The 14,059-nt window shown below is 38.3% G+C and overlaps 1 protein-coding gene across 9 annotated transcripts in view; it reads right to left on the bottom strand.

The window, feature by feature from the left end:
* mcc (MCC regulator of WNT signaling pathway) overlaps positions 1 to 13,681 on the bottom strand; it is a 156,750-nt gene extending 143,069 nt beyond the window's left edge. For 4 of the 9 annotated variants that reach the window (XM_017459944.3, XM_017459949.3, XM_053677193.1 and 1 more), the window contains exon 1: positions 13,317 to 13,680. In XM_017459944.3, the coding sequence (XP_017315433.1) occupies positions 13,317 to 13,367 (51 nt within the window). In that variant the 5' untranslated portion in view covers positions 13,368 to 13,680. Of the gene's footprint in view, positions 1 to 13,316 lie in introns of all 9 variants that reach the window. The other 5 variants (XR_008393735.1, XR_008393734.1, XM_017459947.3 and 2 more) reach the window with 2 other exon arrangements.
* Between the last annotated feature and the right edge of the window lie 378 nt (positions 13,682 to 14,059).

Raw genomic sequence — 14,059 nt, 5'->3', positions numbered from 1 at the left:
ATACTTCAACCATTGTTTATATGTATTATTGCTGAAACACACTAACTTTTATATATATATATATATATATATATATATATATATATATATATATATATATATATATATAAAAATAATGAGATATGATGGCAGTAGCTTGTTCACCAAATGCTTCTCTTGCCTTTAACACTTCTTATGTTAAACTCTGGTGAAAGGCTTATAGTAATAGTCTGAAGTTTCAAGACTCCTGGTTGTTTGTGTTTGTGTGAGGCTCCTTATGCTGGAATGTCACTCTTTTCCTTCCTGACAGGATGGGAAAGGATTGTGTATGTACTCATGTGTCAGCATGGGTTTGGTCTTCTGCTGGACAATGTCCCTCCAAAAAGGGACAGCTTTGTATACTAAATTTCTAAGCATTTTTTTTTTTTTTTTTAATGTTCATAATTCTAGCTATATCAGCTCTATATAAAATGTTATTGGGGAAATTGTAAATATAGTAATGTAATATTTTAATAAAAAATTTAAATTACCAACCTTTAAATAAGTTGAATTAAATGATTCAAATCTTAATTACAGTAGAGAACAATAATAATCAATGACTTGGAAGGATTATTACTGAATAGTTTGGCTTCTTGAAGTAATAACCAAACTGGTTAGCACTGGTTGATGTTACACCATTCTCTCATTATGATCTCAGATGAGATCGATTCTTCTGCACTGATAAGCCTAGGAGCTCCTGTATTTAACTGTATAAATGGCATACTGTTTTGTTTTATTTTTCAGAATTTTACGTTTTTGCCTTAAAAGTATTGTTTAAATTGTAAATTACAATTACTACAAGGGGCTTTTTACAAAGAGGTGTTTGCTTTAACTAGACCCAATAAATTGACCATTTGAAACTGATTAACAGTTTTCAATTGTGTCTCTAGTTAAGTTTTGATTAGTTTGTGGGGCAATGCAGTTGCTAAATTGATTTCCAAATTAATGCAGTTGGAAAATGATCTGGAATCATTCTCACCAATCCTAACCTGGGTTTAAAAAGCTCATCATTGATAAGCCCGAGCCATCATTTTTGGAGAGACAGCTTCTCTCTTTTAATGATCAATGATCTCTCTATTAACTTGCCACTCTTTTAAAGTCCATCCCGTGTCCATTAGACCCAGAGAGCGCAAACAAAGTCTGGTGAAGTCCTTTTGGATTGGATGTATATACACTCATCTTACATTCTTCCAGTTGCTGTTATCAGGGGCGTAGCAATTACAACCCTCACAATATTTGTACCATGATCAACTGAAACATATGTAGAATTTATTTATTTTGTAACATTATTGGTGTTCCGAATCAATTGTTAGTTTGTAATAATAAAACAGATAATACTAAAAGCTCCCCTCCGTTGTGCAAGTTGGTAACACCAAACTACTGCCTCACAACACAACGCTTGATTTCTGGCGTTTGACTGGGAGAGCACAGGTAGCTTTGAAGATGAAGAGAAGCGCTGCTGAGACTATTTTGTATTGCTGGTCAGAGAGGGACAGTAAAAAATATCAAATGTATTCAGGCAGTAGGATAATATGGTGTAAGCTAGCTAAGAGCACTCCACAAATATCGTAGCTAGCTAGCTAATTCATTGCAATATATTTGTAACTATCAATATAATTTAGATAAGTTATAAAGATAAAAGGCTACTACTCTTGATTTTTCTCATAATCTCTAGCAGCAGCCCTGGAATCCACCACAGCCATTCCCCATGTCATGTTCTCCAAGATGGGGCTGCAGAACAACCCAGAAGCCTTTATAAAACTCTTCGAGCGTGCCGCAGAAGTGGTCCGCTTGCTGCCACTCCTGTCAGGGGAAGCCCAGTTCTCGGCACAACAGCCTGGCGATTGTATTTAGGCTTCATAAAAGTTGTGTTCATTTGTGAAAAGTATCTTAAATGGACAAAACGTGTTAATATTGTAAACTTTTGTTGATCACAAAGCTTATTTTTTGCAATAATCCAAAAGCCTAAAATCCTATTGAGTTTTTGTTGAGGGAACCAGCATGATGCCAACTTCCGGGTTCTGGTACAAAATTGTCATCCCTGGACCACTCTATTGGGTGATTTGGCTGTGTAAACACTGCTATTGTTTTTTCTGCATAGGCCTGAATTGTTTTAATTTGGTTGCATATTGTTATTTGATTGCACATTTTCATTTGGTTGATGGCATATTTGCTTTTATTTATCCTATATTTTGCTTCAACAAGATGATGCACTTTAAGCACCTGTCTTTTGATTTGATGCAAAGATTTATACATTAGCAGGAATGTAGCACAACATGGTGGTGAAAGCATTGGTCTGTTTATTTAAATGTGAAATGCAATAAAAATATGTTGCAATAAAAGTCAATGAATAATCATGATAAAATAATCATGATCTCAATATTGATCAACATAATCGTGATAATCATTTTGGCCATTTTGGCCATAATCATGCAGCCCTACGCTCCAGTGGCTCCACCGCATGAAGGATGCCAACAAGTTGGTATCTGGCACTTAAGCTGTTTAAGTTCAACTTCATCATCAAGGTGGTCTACAGGCCTAGGGCACAGATGGCCATGTCAGATTTCCTTGGATTTTTTTTTTGCTTGCGTGCGGGTTTGTGCATGGAGGGTGGCACTGGAGTGAGTGGTAAGGATCTATACCTGTGTGGGATTTTTCTAACAAGTGTTTTGTGTTTCAGTGAACGGCAGCAAGGATACAGAGGGGAGAGACAAGAGCCATGGGAGAGAGAGCTCAGCAGAACAGAGCCATGTGTGTGCATTAGGGATGCACCGAAATTTTGGCCGCCAAAAATTTTCGTCCAAACATGACATTTTCGTTTTTTGTCCAAAACATGTTATGTTTTGTCCAAAACATGGTGCTACCCAGCAAACGGCAATCAGGTCAGCAGTTTGGAAATACTTAAAAGTTTCTGATAAGGACATCAAATTTGCTATCTGCAGTGTTTGTTCCGTTGAAATTTCAAGAGTGGGTAAGGTGCCAAACCACTTTTCCACAACAGGTTTGATACACCACCTGAAAACACGACATCCCGTTCTATATGCAGAGTATTTCAAAACAACAACAGAATAGAGGCCCTCTGCCATTCTGTGTTCTGCCTGTTGTGTTCATTTAAATGATTGTGTAGCATATTTAAACTTTTGTATTTGCAAGATGCTAGCCTAGAGCTGCCAAGTTCATTACTTGGCAGCTGTTTTGCATCTCATAATAGTTAACGTTACATTATTTGGATTAAAAAAAATCTGTTAAGTTTGATTGTTACAGAACTGAATGAAGAATAATATATTTTATATTGTTTTTGTTTTGGTGTGTTAATTACAATAAAAGTGTGAATTTTATTGGTTTGTAGCTTTTCAATTCAGATTCATTAAATTAATTTAAAAAGTCTAATATTACAATTATACAAAAAAAAACTTTTACAATGGGTTTTTAAAAATATATATACATTTTTGTTTTTCGGCCAAGTACATCCTGAATTTTAATGTCTTGTAATGTCTTATGTTTATGTTATCCCTCTTTGATTACGTTTAGTATTTAAACCCCTCCTATGTCTTTGTTCAGTGCGAAGTATTGTGTGTTTCTGTGTCTTCTGCCGGATCCGTACCAAGCCTTGATCTTTGTTCTGTGTCTGATGGTTTGGATCCTGTTTTGTCCGCACGTTTCTGATTGTCGTCTATGCCCTTTTTGTTTTTGACTACGTTTTTAAATAAAGCTCTTAACTGCACTTGTATCTGTCTCCAACTCCATTACATGACAGAATACTTCGCCGATAACATGGATGCAGCAGGAGAGCGAAAGGAGCGTCACGCCGGCATTTATTCTGTGCGATTTCCCCAGTGGCTTGGCCTGGATGTCCCAGCTCCTTTCGAGGGTTTTGAAAGACCTCTGAAGGGATATTTTCTCCGGTGCCAATTTTTATTTTTTTGAGCGCTCCAGCCAGAGGGTAACGTGGTGACCTCATCTCCAGAGTTCCAGCCTAAGACCCACGAGGTGGTTTCCCCTGCCGGGTTCCAGCTGGAGGTCAACATGGCGACCTCATCTCCAGAGCTCCAGCCTGAGATCCACGAGGTCAGAGTCAAAATTATTTATATAGCACATTTAAAACAACATGAGAGTTGAACAAAGTGCTGCACATCATGCATAATAAGAAATGCATTAAAGGAGACCTATTACAACCCTTTTTATAAAATTTAATCCAAGTCTCAGGTTTCCCCATAATGTGTGTGTGAAGTTTCAGCTCAAAATACCCCACGGATCATTTTTATACCATGCTGTAAATGCCCGTTTTTGCGTGGAAGCAAAAACACGCCGTTTTTGTGTGCATCTCCTTAAATGCAAGTGAGGTGCTGCTCCCCGCCCCCCTTTCCGGAAGAGGGCTGTGCCTTTACAACTCGTGCTTCAGATACTACGGCAACAACAATTAAGGAGAACCAAAATGACTGACACCATAAATACAGCCCTATATGTATGAACCAGAACCAGACACCGATGAAGGAGAGACTCCTTCAGAAGTAACAACTGTGAGAATGAACCAGGATGTTTCTGAATGGTTACTCTGTGAATACAATCATAGACAATGGTAACTAGCTGCATTAGCCATGGAATCTGTTAACAAGCACATTCAGAAAGGTGATTTGCAATCATTCACAAAATATAATTACGTCTTCCAGATATAAAGCTGGATCACAAACAGTTGGTACTGATCCATGCTTGAGAATGAAATTTTTAGCAAATCCTATGTATTGACCCTCATTCACAAAGCAGTCTGGTGTAAAATGATTCGCATAAACATTTAGCTATTTTTTGGGCCACATTTCCTTCAAAAATAAAACTACTCCACTGCGTCTTCAGTGGCTCTGATACCGGGAGTACATGAAGACTCTTATGTTAATTTTTACAGCCAACAACAGAACACTTACAATGCTTCCGAAGCTGAGACATTCTTCTCATCACTGTAGCTGCTCCAGCGCGGACTGTGTGCAGCTCACTCAGGGGAGGACGTATGCTAATAGGGAAGAGTCAGTCACCAGTCGGGCAGAGCCTGTACATAATAAAAACTTCAAAGCTGGTATAAACATCAACTGGTAGATGCCTGCATTTGAACGAATCCTTAAAAACAGCAATGCCCCCACCCCGACTAGAGGTTCTAGGGCAGCAAAGATAGTTGAAGTTTACAGGAGAGTTCAGAAAGGGGGCCTAGTTCATCAGGCCAGGTTTGAATGACGAATAAAAAGTCCAACTTACTAGTTGAGAAGTCATTTAGTAGAAATGTTTTGTTCAATACTGATCTCGCATTTATCGGTGCTGTTTTAATTGGCAATGTTCTACTCTCTTACAGTTAGGGTCTGCACAAGATTTTTGGTAGGAACCGTAAGAGATTCATGTTTGCGCCTCACTGAGACGCGCAGTGAAGCCGAGTCGGTCACTCTATGGTCCACATAGCAGGGATATATCCAGGTGAGACAGTGGTAGTGGTCTGTATAGAGCAGGGGTGTCCAATCTTATCCGGAAAGGGCCAGTGTGGCTGCAGGTTTTCATTCCAACCAAGCAGGAGCCACACCTGACTGTTTAATCAGTTGATCTTGGCTTTCAGTAGAATCAGGTGTAGTTCCTGCTTGGTTGGAATGAAAACCTGCACCCACACCGGCCCTTTCTGGATAAGATTGGACACCCCTGGTATAGACCAAGCACCACGGTTTACATAACGTGGGTGACGAAGTATCTGTATATGTGCAGACTACACACGCACTTCACACATGCACACTACAAGTCTCTCGCAGCTTGTTTCTCCGTACTTGTCTGTACGGAGAAACAGCGTTTTGTTTTTTTTGCAAAGCTTACACACAACGGTGTTCTGATGTTGGTCACACAAAGCGAATCTAAAAAACTACCACACTGGCGAGCTGACATGTCCTTTATCTGCAGGCACAGCACTCATTATCACGTGTTCATGTGTTGTGATGTCACATGGCAATGACGCGACCGAACCCACACAGATACACAACTTATTAGCTGTTTGCTCGTCACTCGCAGCCCACTCCTTTATCAAGGCATATGATAGGCTGTTAATGATCCAGGGACGGCAGACACTTGAGGGTTGTTCATGCAACCAAACTTCATGCGTGTTTACATTTTAACAAGCGCTATACTGAACATTTTTATATCGTTACCACTAAAGGTGTACCGTCGATAAATACTGATACCGTTTTATCGCCCGGCCCTATTCCCCATGTTTACTGAAAAAGACCTATCTTTCAGTTAAGAGGCAAACCACTTCAAAGCCAGACCCTGGATGACAACCACAAACTCTAGGTGAGTTTAAAAAAATACTATTGTTGTTGGTATCAAAAGCAGTGCCAAGATCCAATAAAATCAACAAAACACGGGCCCACAGCCCACAGTCGAGTGAGCTCAAAATATCATCAGTTCCTGCCCGAGGCTGACAAGACTACCAAGTCCTGTTCACGCCAGAGGCCCATGAGGCAACCTACCAAGCAATGTTCCTGCCAGAGAAGTGAGATCAAAATATCATATCATAAGTGACCTTTAATAAAGCAGATTTAGTGCTAAGTAAGGATCTGAAGCCTGATTGGAACTTGTCTAGGATATTTAAAGAATTCAAATAAGAGGGTAGCTGTAAATAAACACCTTTCTCCAGCAACTTTGACATTACAGGCAATTTGGAAATAGGCCTAGTTGTGTATAGTTGGATCAAGATGAGGTTTTTAAGCAAAGGCTACACAGTTGCATGTTTAAGGATAGCTGGCACAACTCCCTTAACTGAAGAGATATTAATAATAATGTCTGTCACAATTGGACTGGCAGTTGAGAATTGTAAATGTGCACACTGATTTGAAAATTTATTCATATCTTGAACATGAATGTTGTGTAACACAAAATTGGTTTTGAGCACACCTGCCATAAAAACCTTTGCCATCCCAGCCCTTTGGAATCACTATACAGCACTCTTGGACAAAAGTAAATGTGCAGTCCAAAAAAAATGCAGTCATGGGCCACAGACTCTCTAATAAAATGCATCACCACTAATACTGCATTTTTGTTCACATCAGAAGGTGGGTTTTAAGCACTTTATATTAATTGCTTAACGGAGTTGTGTAAATATAGATCTCACTCACAAATAAATCTAATGGGAACACTTCTGCCTGTGAGTGAAGAATTGTCGTCAAGTGCTGGTGTGGAGATTCGAAGCATGTCGCAAAGGTGACTGATCTTGGACCTCAGTCAGATCTTGTTCAGAGTCATTAGAAAAAACGTTTGCTTTGAAAAAAAAAAAACTGCTTTTGTTGAGCAAACAGGCTAGCTGGCAGTTATTTCACCATCTGTTCTTGTTCAGCACCGGCGTACAACTTGAACGGGTCACTTCATCTCATAATGTCTCAACATTATACCCATTTATTACAGCAACTGACTGCTGACAAACTAAAAGTTTCCATCTGAATTCAGTGAAAAATAATTACATTTTGTCAATGCACCTGTAATGTTTTGCATTCACTTTGTCTGTCTGTCTGTCTGTCTGTCTTTTGGCAATATTACTCCAGCTGTAATTTCATATTCATTCTCACATGATAGCAACACCTAGTGTTCAAACTATGTAATTTGTAAACTAATTTGTACACTTTCTTAGTAGTTGGTTCCCTATTTATTAACTTTTTTCAGGGCTGCAACTAATGAATATTTTCATAATCGTTTAGTTGGCCAATTATTATTATTATTTTTTCTATTGATCGATTAATCTAATTTTTTTTTTTTTTTTTGGGGGGGGGGGGGGGGGGGGTTTGAGGCAAACTTCCAGTACCATTTTTACATTTAATTAAAATAAAATCCACAAATTAAAAACTCACTTTCACTGCAACTTTCAGGTTTCTGTTACTCCCTGCCTTTAGGCATATTGTTTTACTTTTGACCATAGTGATCATAGACATTACAGATCTTACTGATCCACTGTATCACCGCGTCTACACTGGGAGTAAGGAGCAACGCAGCCTCGTTACTAACGGATCACTTCCATTATAATAAACGACAGAAGTCACACTAAAAGCACACAAATACAGCATATAATGACAATAAACTAAAATTAAACTAAATCTTTTAAGCAGCTTGCACCAGTTTCCCCTGCCCTTTACACACAGTGGAGCATTTTGGACATAAAAATAAGTTTGAGCTCGTGCATCACTGTTTGATCTCCGTGGTGTTTAATATAAAATTCCCCCCTGCCTTAGAGGAAGTCCTCTAAGGCAGGGGGGCATTTTATACACACTTTCTTCCTAAAAACTGAAGAACGTCATTGTCGGTGACGCTGGATATCTGCTAAAGCTAGCGGCATCACATTTCGTGCGTATGACGTCATGCGCCGTCGACTGGGAAGTGGCTTATACTTCCGTTTTGTGAAAAAAAAAAAAAAGCTAGTGTTCTATTTGAAATGATATTACCTTTCCAAAATTCATACACTACACGGTAGAGTACATAGTGCAAGTGTATAGTACGTCATTTGGGACACAACTTTAGTATTTACACTCTGATGCGTGTTTTCAGAACAGAACCAACATAGTGAGTAAATGTGCCGCACACAGTCCAACTAACCGATAAGATTCATTGACAAGAATTTTCATAATCGATTATTGTCGATTAGTTGTTGCAGCTCTAGTTATATTCATGAGAGTTTTCATTTGAAATATGGAAGAAATGTGTGATCACTCAAATCATAACTGATTTTATAAGCTAAATATTTGATCGTTCTCAAAAGGCACAATACCTGGAGATATTGATCATATTTCTCTTTTTCCCCCTTAGTACAGTGTTGTTGTTTTTTTAGAAATGCAATTGTGATTTGACCACAAAAAAGTCCCAACAAGTACAGTTTGCTGCAATTTACAGAGTAAAGGTCAAAATAAATTGAAGATAAAAACAATATCATACAAGTTTAAGCTTTTATCTTTGTCTTAACACCACCTCCATCATAGCAAATTTGTCCATAATAGCAGGGGGAACACATCCTGACAGCTGAGAACAGCCGAGAAGTTCTGTTACCACATTTTCAAAATATAACTATACAGTCATGAAATATGCCTTTCACTTCTGGAATACAACAATCTACAGATAAAAATCTTTTTTAAAAAAAAAAAAAAAAAAAAAAAAAAAAAAAAAAAAAAAAAAAAAAAAAAGGCCTTTTGTGCTTTTTTCGCTGTTTGGGGTTGGACCTATCCCATCCCGATGGGGAAACGGAGTTTGACACAAAACCGGCTCACACAGACAGCGCATTCATTTCATTTAAGCTCACGGTTGCTAGATATCACTAGAAAAGAAAACTCCAGTTTTCATGTTTTGATTTAATCCCCCAAAAAACGTCTTGTATCAATTTAACATTAAGCTTAGTAGGCTATTGGCCTTCTTTTCCTAATAACATTTTTATGTTAGTCTACTTTTAATTTAAACTATTGTTTAACATATTGAAAAATAAATATATTATGCTTGTTTATTTATCAATTAACCAACAGTATTTCTCATTGCTATTATCTTAATTCAATTAACAGTGATCATGAACAGAGAGCTTACGTTTAACTGTTTATGAAAGACCCCCTGATTAAAGCTTAAACAAAAAAGATATCTGGTATCTGGATCGGTATTGGTCTATCAAGATGGCAAGAAATCAGTATCAGCTGTAAAAATCCTGATCGGCGCACCCCTAATGAACACCATTAAACTAAAGCGCATTGCATCTGGTGGGTAAATGAACTCACTCAGTCACATCCTATGAGATTATTCAGATATATACACAATATACGCAGAGTGATTCGAGAATTGGCTCCAACCCAGAACCATGACTTATAGTGTAGCTTTAAATATATTTAAGAGGAGCAGACTTCAAAGACTGAACATTGATGTTTATTGTATTTGTTTAAAATGTGGAACAGGTTAACGGTTGTTTTTTTGCATACAACCTGTAAAATTTACTGAAAATATTAAATTTAGTTTATCAGAAGGTAAATTAATGTGTCATGGCTCACCCTATGAGCCTAAATTCTGTCATAATTGACAAGCTCAAGTTTTCTTATGCCTACTTGTGCAAATACAGTATCTCACATAAGTGAGTACACCCCTCACATTTTTGTAAATATTTGATTATATCTTTTCATGTGACAACACTGAAGAAATGACACTTTGATGCAATGTAAAGTAGTGAGTGTACAGCTTGTATAACTGTAAATTTGCTGTCCCCTCAAAATAACTCAGCACACAGCCATTAATGTCTAAACTGCTGGCAACAAAAGTGAGTACACCCCTAAGTGAAAATGTCCAAATTGGGCCCAATTAGCCATTTTCCCTCCCCGGTGTCATGTGACTTGTTAGTGTTACAAGGTCTCAGGTGTGAATGGGGAGCAAACAAGAACAGGACTTCCCTCCGAAATGTAGAAAACGACAAGAGACAATCTTACCAGGGAGGCTGAAGGACTATTGGACAAGTATTTGATTGCCCTCTGTGTGTGACAAGCGGTCATATTCTTCACATGTCTGGGCTATGGGGTTGTGTGGCTAAACAGAATCCCTTTCTCACAAAACACATCCAAGCCCAACTAAAATCACCCCAAACCATGTGGCAAAATGTGTTATGGTCTGATGCAACCAATTCCAAAAGGTATACTAATTACATAACTCCAAAAAGGTATGTTTGGTGCAAAAAAAAATAAAAAATAAAAAAGCACATCACCAAAAGAACACTATACCCCACAATGACACATGGTGCTTTACGGCTTTTCTTTAGCCAAAACTAGGGCATTTATCAAGGTGGAAGGAATAATGAATAGCTACAAATACCAACAGATTTTAGTCCAAAACCTTCAGATGTCTGCTAGTAAGCTGAAGATAAAAAGGTATTTCATCTTTCAGGATGAAAATAACCAGAAAGCCTACATCCAAATCAACAAAGGAGTGGCTTACTGTAACAAAAAGATGATCATTGTTTTTAAATGACCAAGACAGATTCTAGAACTGAATCCTGCTAAAAAAAAAAAAAAAAAAAATCTGTGGTGTGACCTGAAGCAGGCTATGTATGTGATGCCCTCACAGTATTAGTGGTGTTCCTCAAGGCTCCATTCTGGGCCCACTTCTTTTTAATTTATATATGCGGCCGTTGGGGAATCTCTGGCTCGTCTTCAGATGGTTCAGAATGCAGCTGCAAGGCTGTTGACCAGGGCAAAGAAGTTTGATCGTGTCACCCCAATTTTAGCATCGCTTCACTGGCTCCCAGTCTGTTTTAGGATTCAGTTTAAGATTCTGATGTTTGTTTTTAAAACTCTTAATAACTCTTAATCTTCTGATAGGTTTCTTTTGCATGTCCCTCGTTCCCGGTTAAAAACAAAGGGGGATAGAGCTTTTGCTGTTGCTGCCCCGTCTATGGAATCAACTGCCACTGGACATCCGCCTTGCACCTTCTATTACCACTTTTAAAAATAGGCTTAAAACTTATCTCTTCTGCCAGGCTATTTGATCAAATTTTTAATTGTTTAAACAAATTTTTAATCCATTTTTTCTATTGTCCATTGTCTGTTTTTATTTGGTCTATTTCTGTTTCTATGTTATTTTCCTTACTTGTGCAGCACTTTGGTCAGTTTTGCTGTGTGAAACGTATAGATAAATTTTACTTACTTTTATTTTATTTACTTGGTGGATGTAGAATGTTTTTGTAAGAACACTTGGGAAAATATTGCCAAGTCAAGATGTGCCACACTGAGACTCTTAACCAAACAGACTGAGTGATGTTTAGGGGTGTGCACACTTGTGCAACTAGGTTATTGTAAGGTTCCCCTCCTAAAAAACTTAAAAAGGTTAAGTTTTTCACTTAACATTTTCATACATTTTAATTTCACATTGAGGGTGGAAAAAGTTGGCATGATTCATCTTGGTTTCTTTAAAAAATTAAAAAATTAAAAAAAAATTCCATTTTAACAGTGGTGTGTATACTTTTTATATCCACTGTATTTAGTTGCTGTTTTCAATCTTTGTTAAAGCAAACCAACTGAAAATTATTAGTTTTTTCTATTTAGGTTTAATAGATATAACGGGAACTGAATCTCTATATTACAGCACTTTATTTATATTTATATATATATATATATATATATATATATATATATATATATATATATATATATATATATATATATATATATAGTGAGCTATATATGATTTGTCTAGAAATATATTCGTAAGTATGTGTTAGTGTAGTTATATTACAAGCAATACCAATATTTGGGGACGGTATGATAAGATAATCATTAAATAAAATGTTAACGTCTGATCTACGTAAATCTGATGTATTGTTGATGTATGAAAATCTTATAAGCATCTTAAAAAGATCGGATTAACATTATTCATAACTCCTAAACATCGCGAATGCGTCTCGTAGACATCGCTGAGAGATGTAGGCCTACTGAAGATGAGCAAACGTCTTAAATTAGAAGTGTTCCAGATGAAAACGCGAAGATTTGTACTTATGGGGTCTTGGAGACACTTCCTGCTTGACTGTGAACCGGCGGTTGAACCGCAATGTCCAACTCCGGCTGCAGCAGCATCCGGAAGTGTGTCTGACTTACTACGCTAACAGGCTCCAAACAGGCCGTGATAGCCACCCTCAAAATTGAACCAGCTCGGATTGAAGTGGATCTTGACATGCGGCACAGAGCACCAAATGCGTTCGTTGTTCAGTGCAGTTCCATTCACAAAGTCTTTCACTGAGCCACAGAGCAACGAGACATTAAGTGTGTAGCGTTTGCCTTAGCTAGCATGACTAATTTTCACCGGGTCAACCAGGGCCATATATCTGCGGGATTTATAGTTGAGGGAAGTAGGTATACAAGTTCACGTTGTCTAATCAAACGTTCTCTGAATCAGTCAGTCAAGCTCTTTAAAGTGGTGCTCGCCTTTCTAAAATATTCCTGCTGGAATATTTTCTACGTGTGGAGAACCTGGAGCTCATCAGGAGGCTGGGAATAAAGTGCTCATCATGCTTGGTGTGTGTTGCAGCGTGAGCTCCTAACGTTATAGCTAAATTGTCACAAATTTTAAGGAGAAAAGGCAAAAGGAAGAGCAATGCGTTAGACAATGGGAGAGTGAGAGCAAGTGGCAAAATAAGAGTGTGCGGAAACGGCAGTTTCCTGAGGTGCAGTGTTCTGAGCCACTTGGGTCTTAAGTTAGCGCGAGTTTCACTAAAGTGGATTGAATTAAAGCGAGAGAAAACGACCGGAGCTCCCCCCCGCTTCATGTACTGAAACCCGACTCACCTTGCTGTCTGCATGCTGTCTGCGTGCTCCCGTGACCACTTCCGAGTCCATGGTGTCTTAACTCTACAGTCCAAGCCTTAATCCAAGGGCTTGTATTCCACAGAAAGTATGAACGGCAGCACAGACGGTTTGCTCTTCCGTTTTATCTCCCGCTGCATTTAGGTATTTGCATACAATGAATTCTGAGTCATCTTAGGCTCACCCAGTGATTGCTGTTGGAACAAGAAAGAGACGAGGAGTATGATTCCGAAAGCCTTAGCCGGAGACTCCAGGCTACAGCTCCTCACTGCTCATAACTCAGCTCTTTCTGTGTGTGTGATTTCGAGTGAAAGTGAGGGAGGGGGAGGGCGTTGTGGGAGAAAAAGGACCTCACTGGGGCCTCCATGCTTTAAAGGAGGGCTGAACATAGACAGACTAACGAGTGTGTGTTCATTCGCTGCCCAACTGTCAAAATCCAGTCTGTCAGCTACAGACCTCCAGGAGTGAATAGTATAAGCTTGTCTTACACATAATCATAAATATTTTTTAAATATATTGTTTGTGTCATAGGATCATTCCTCTTGCCAGAGCTGTGGACAGCTCACACTCATAGTCTTCACTCTTATACACACTTGTCCCTCTCGCTTAATGTTAAATGGTCATTTCAACATTCTCCTGAAGTCAAGTATGGTAACAACACTGATCACAGTTCTAACAGACAATTTCTTATCCTATATACTTCTTTCCCCCCATTTTTATCTCAA

Source organism: Ictalurus punctatus, chromosome 28 (genome assembly GCF_001660625.3).
Source record: "Ictalurus punctatus breed USDA103 chromosome 28, Coco_2.0, whole genome shotgun sequence".
NCBI classification, from domain to species: domain Eukaryota; kingdom Metazoa; phylum Chordata; class Actinopteri; order Siluriformes; family Ictaluridae; genus Ictalurus; species Ictalurus punctatus.
The sequence above is the reverse complement of the archived record's forward strand: the minus strand, read 5'-3'. Positions and strand labels throughout refer to the sequence as shown.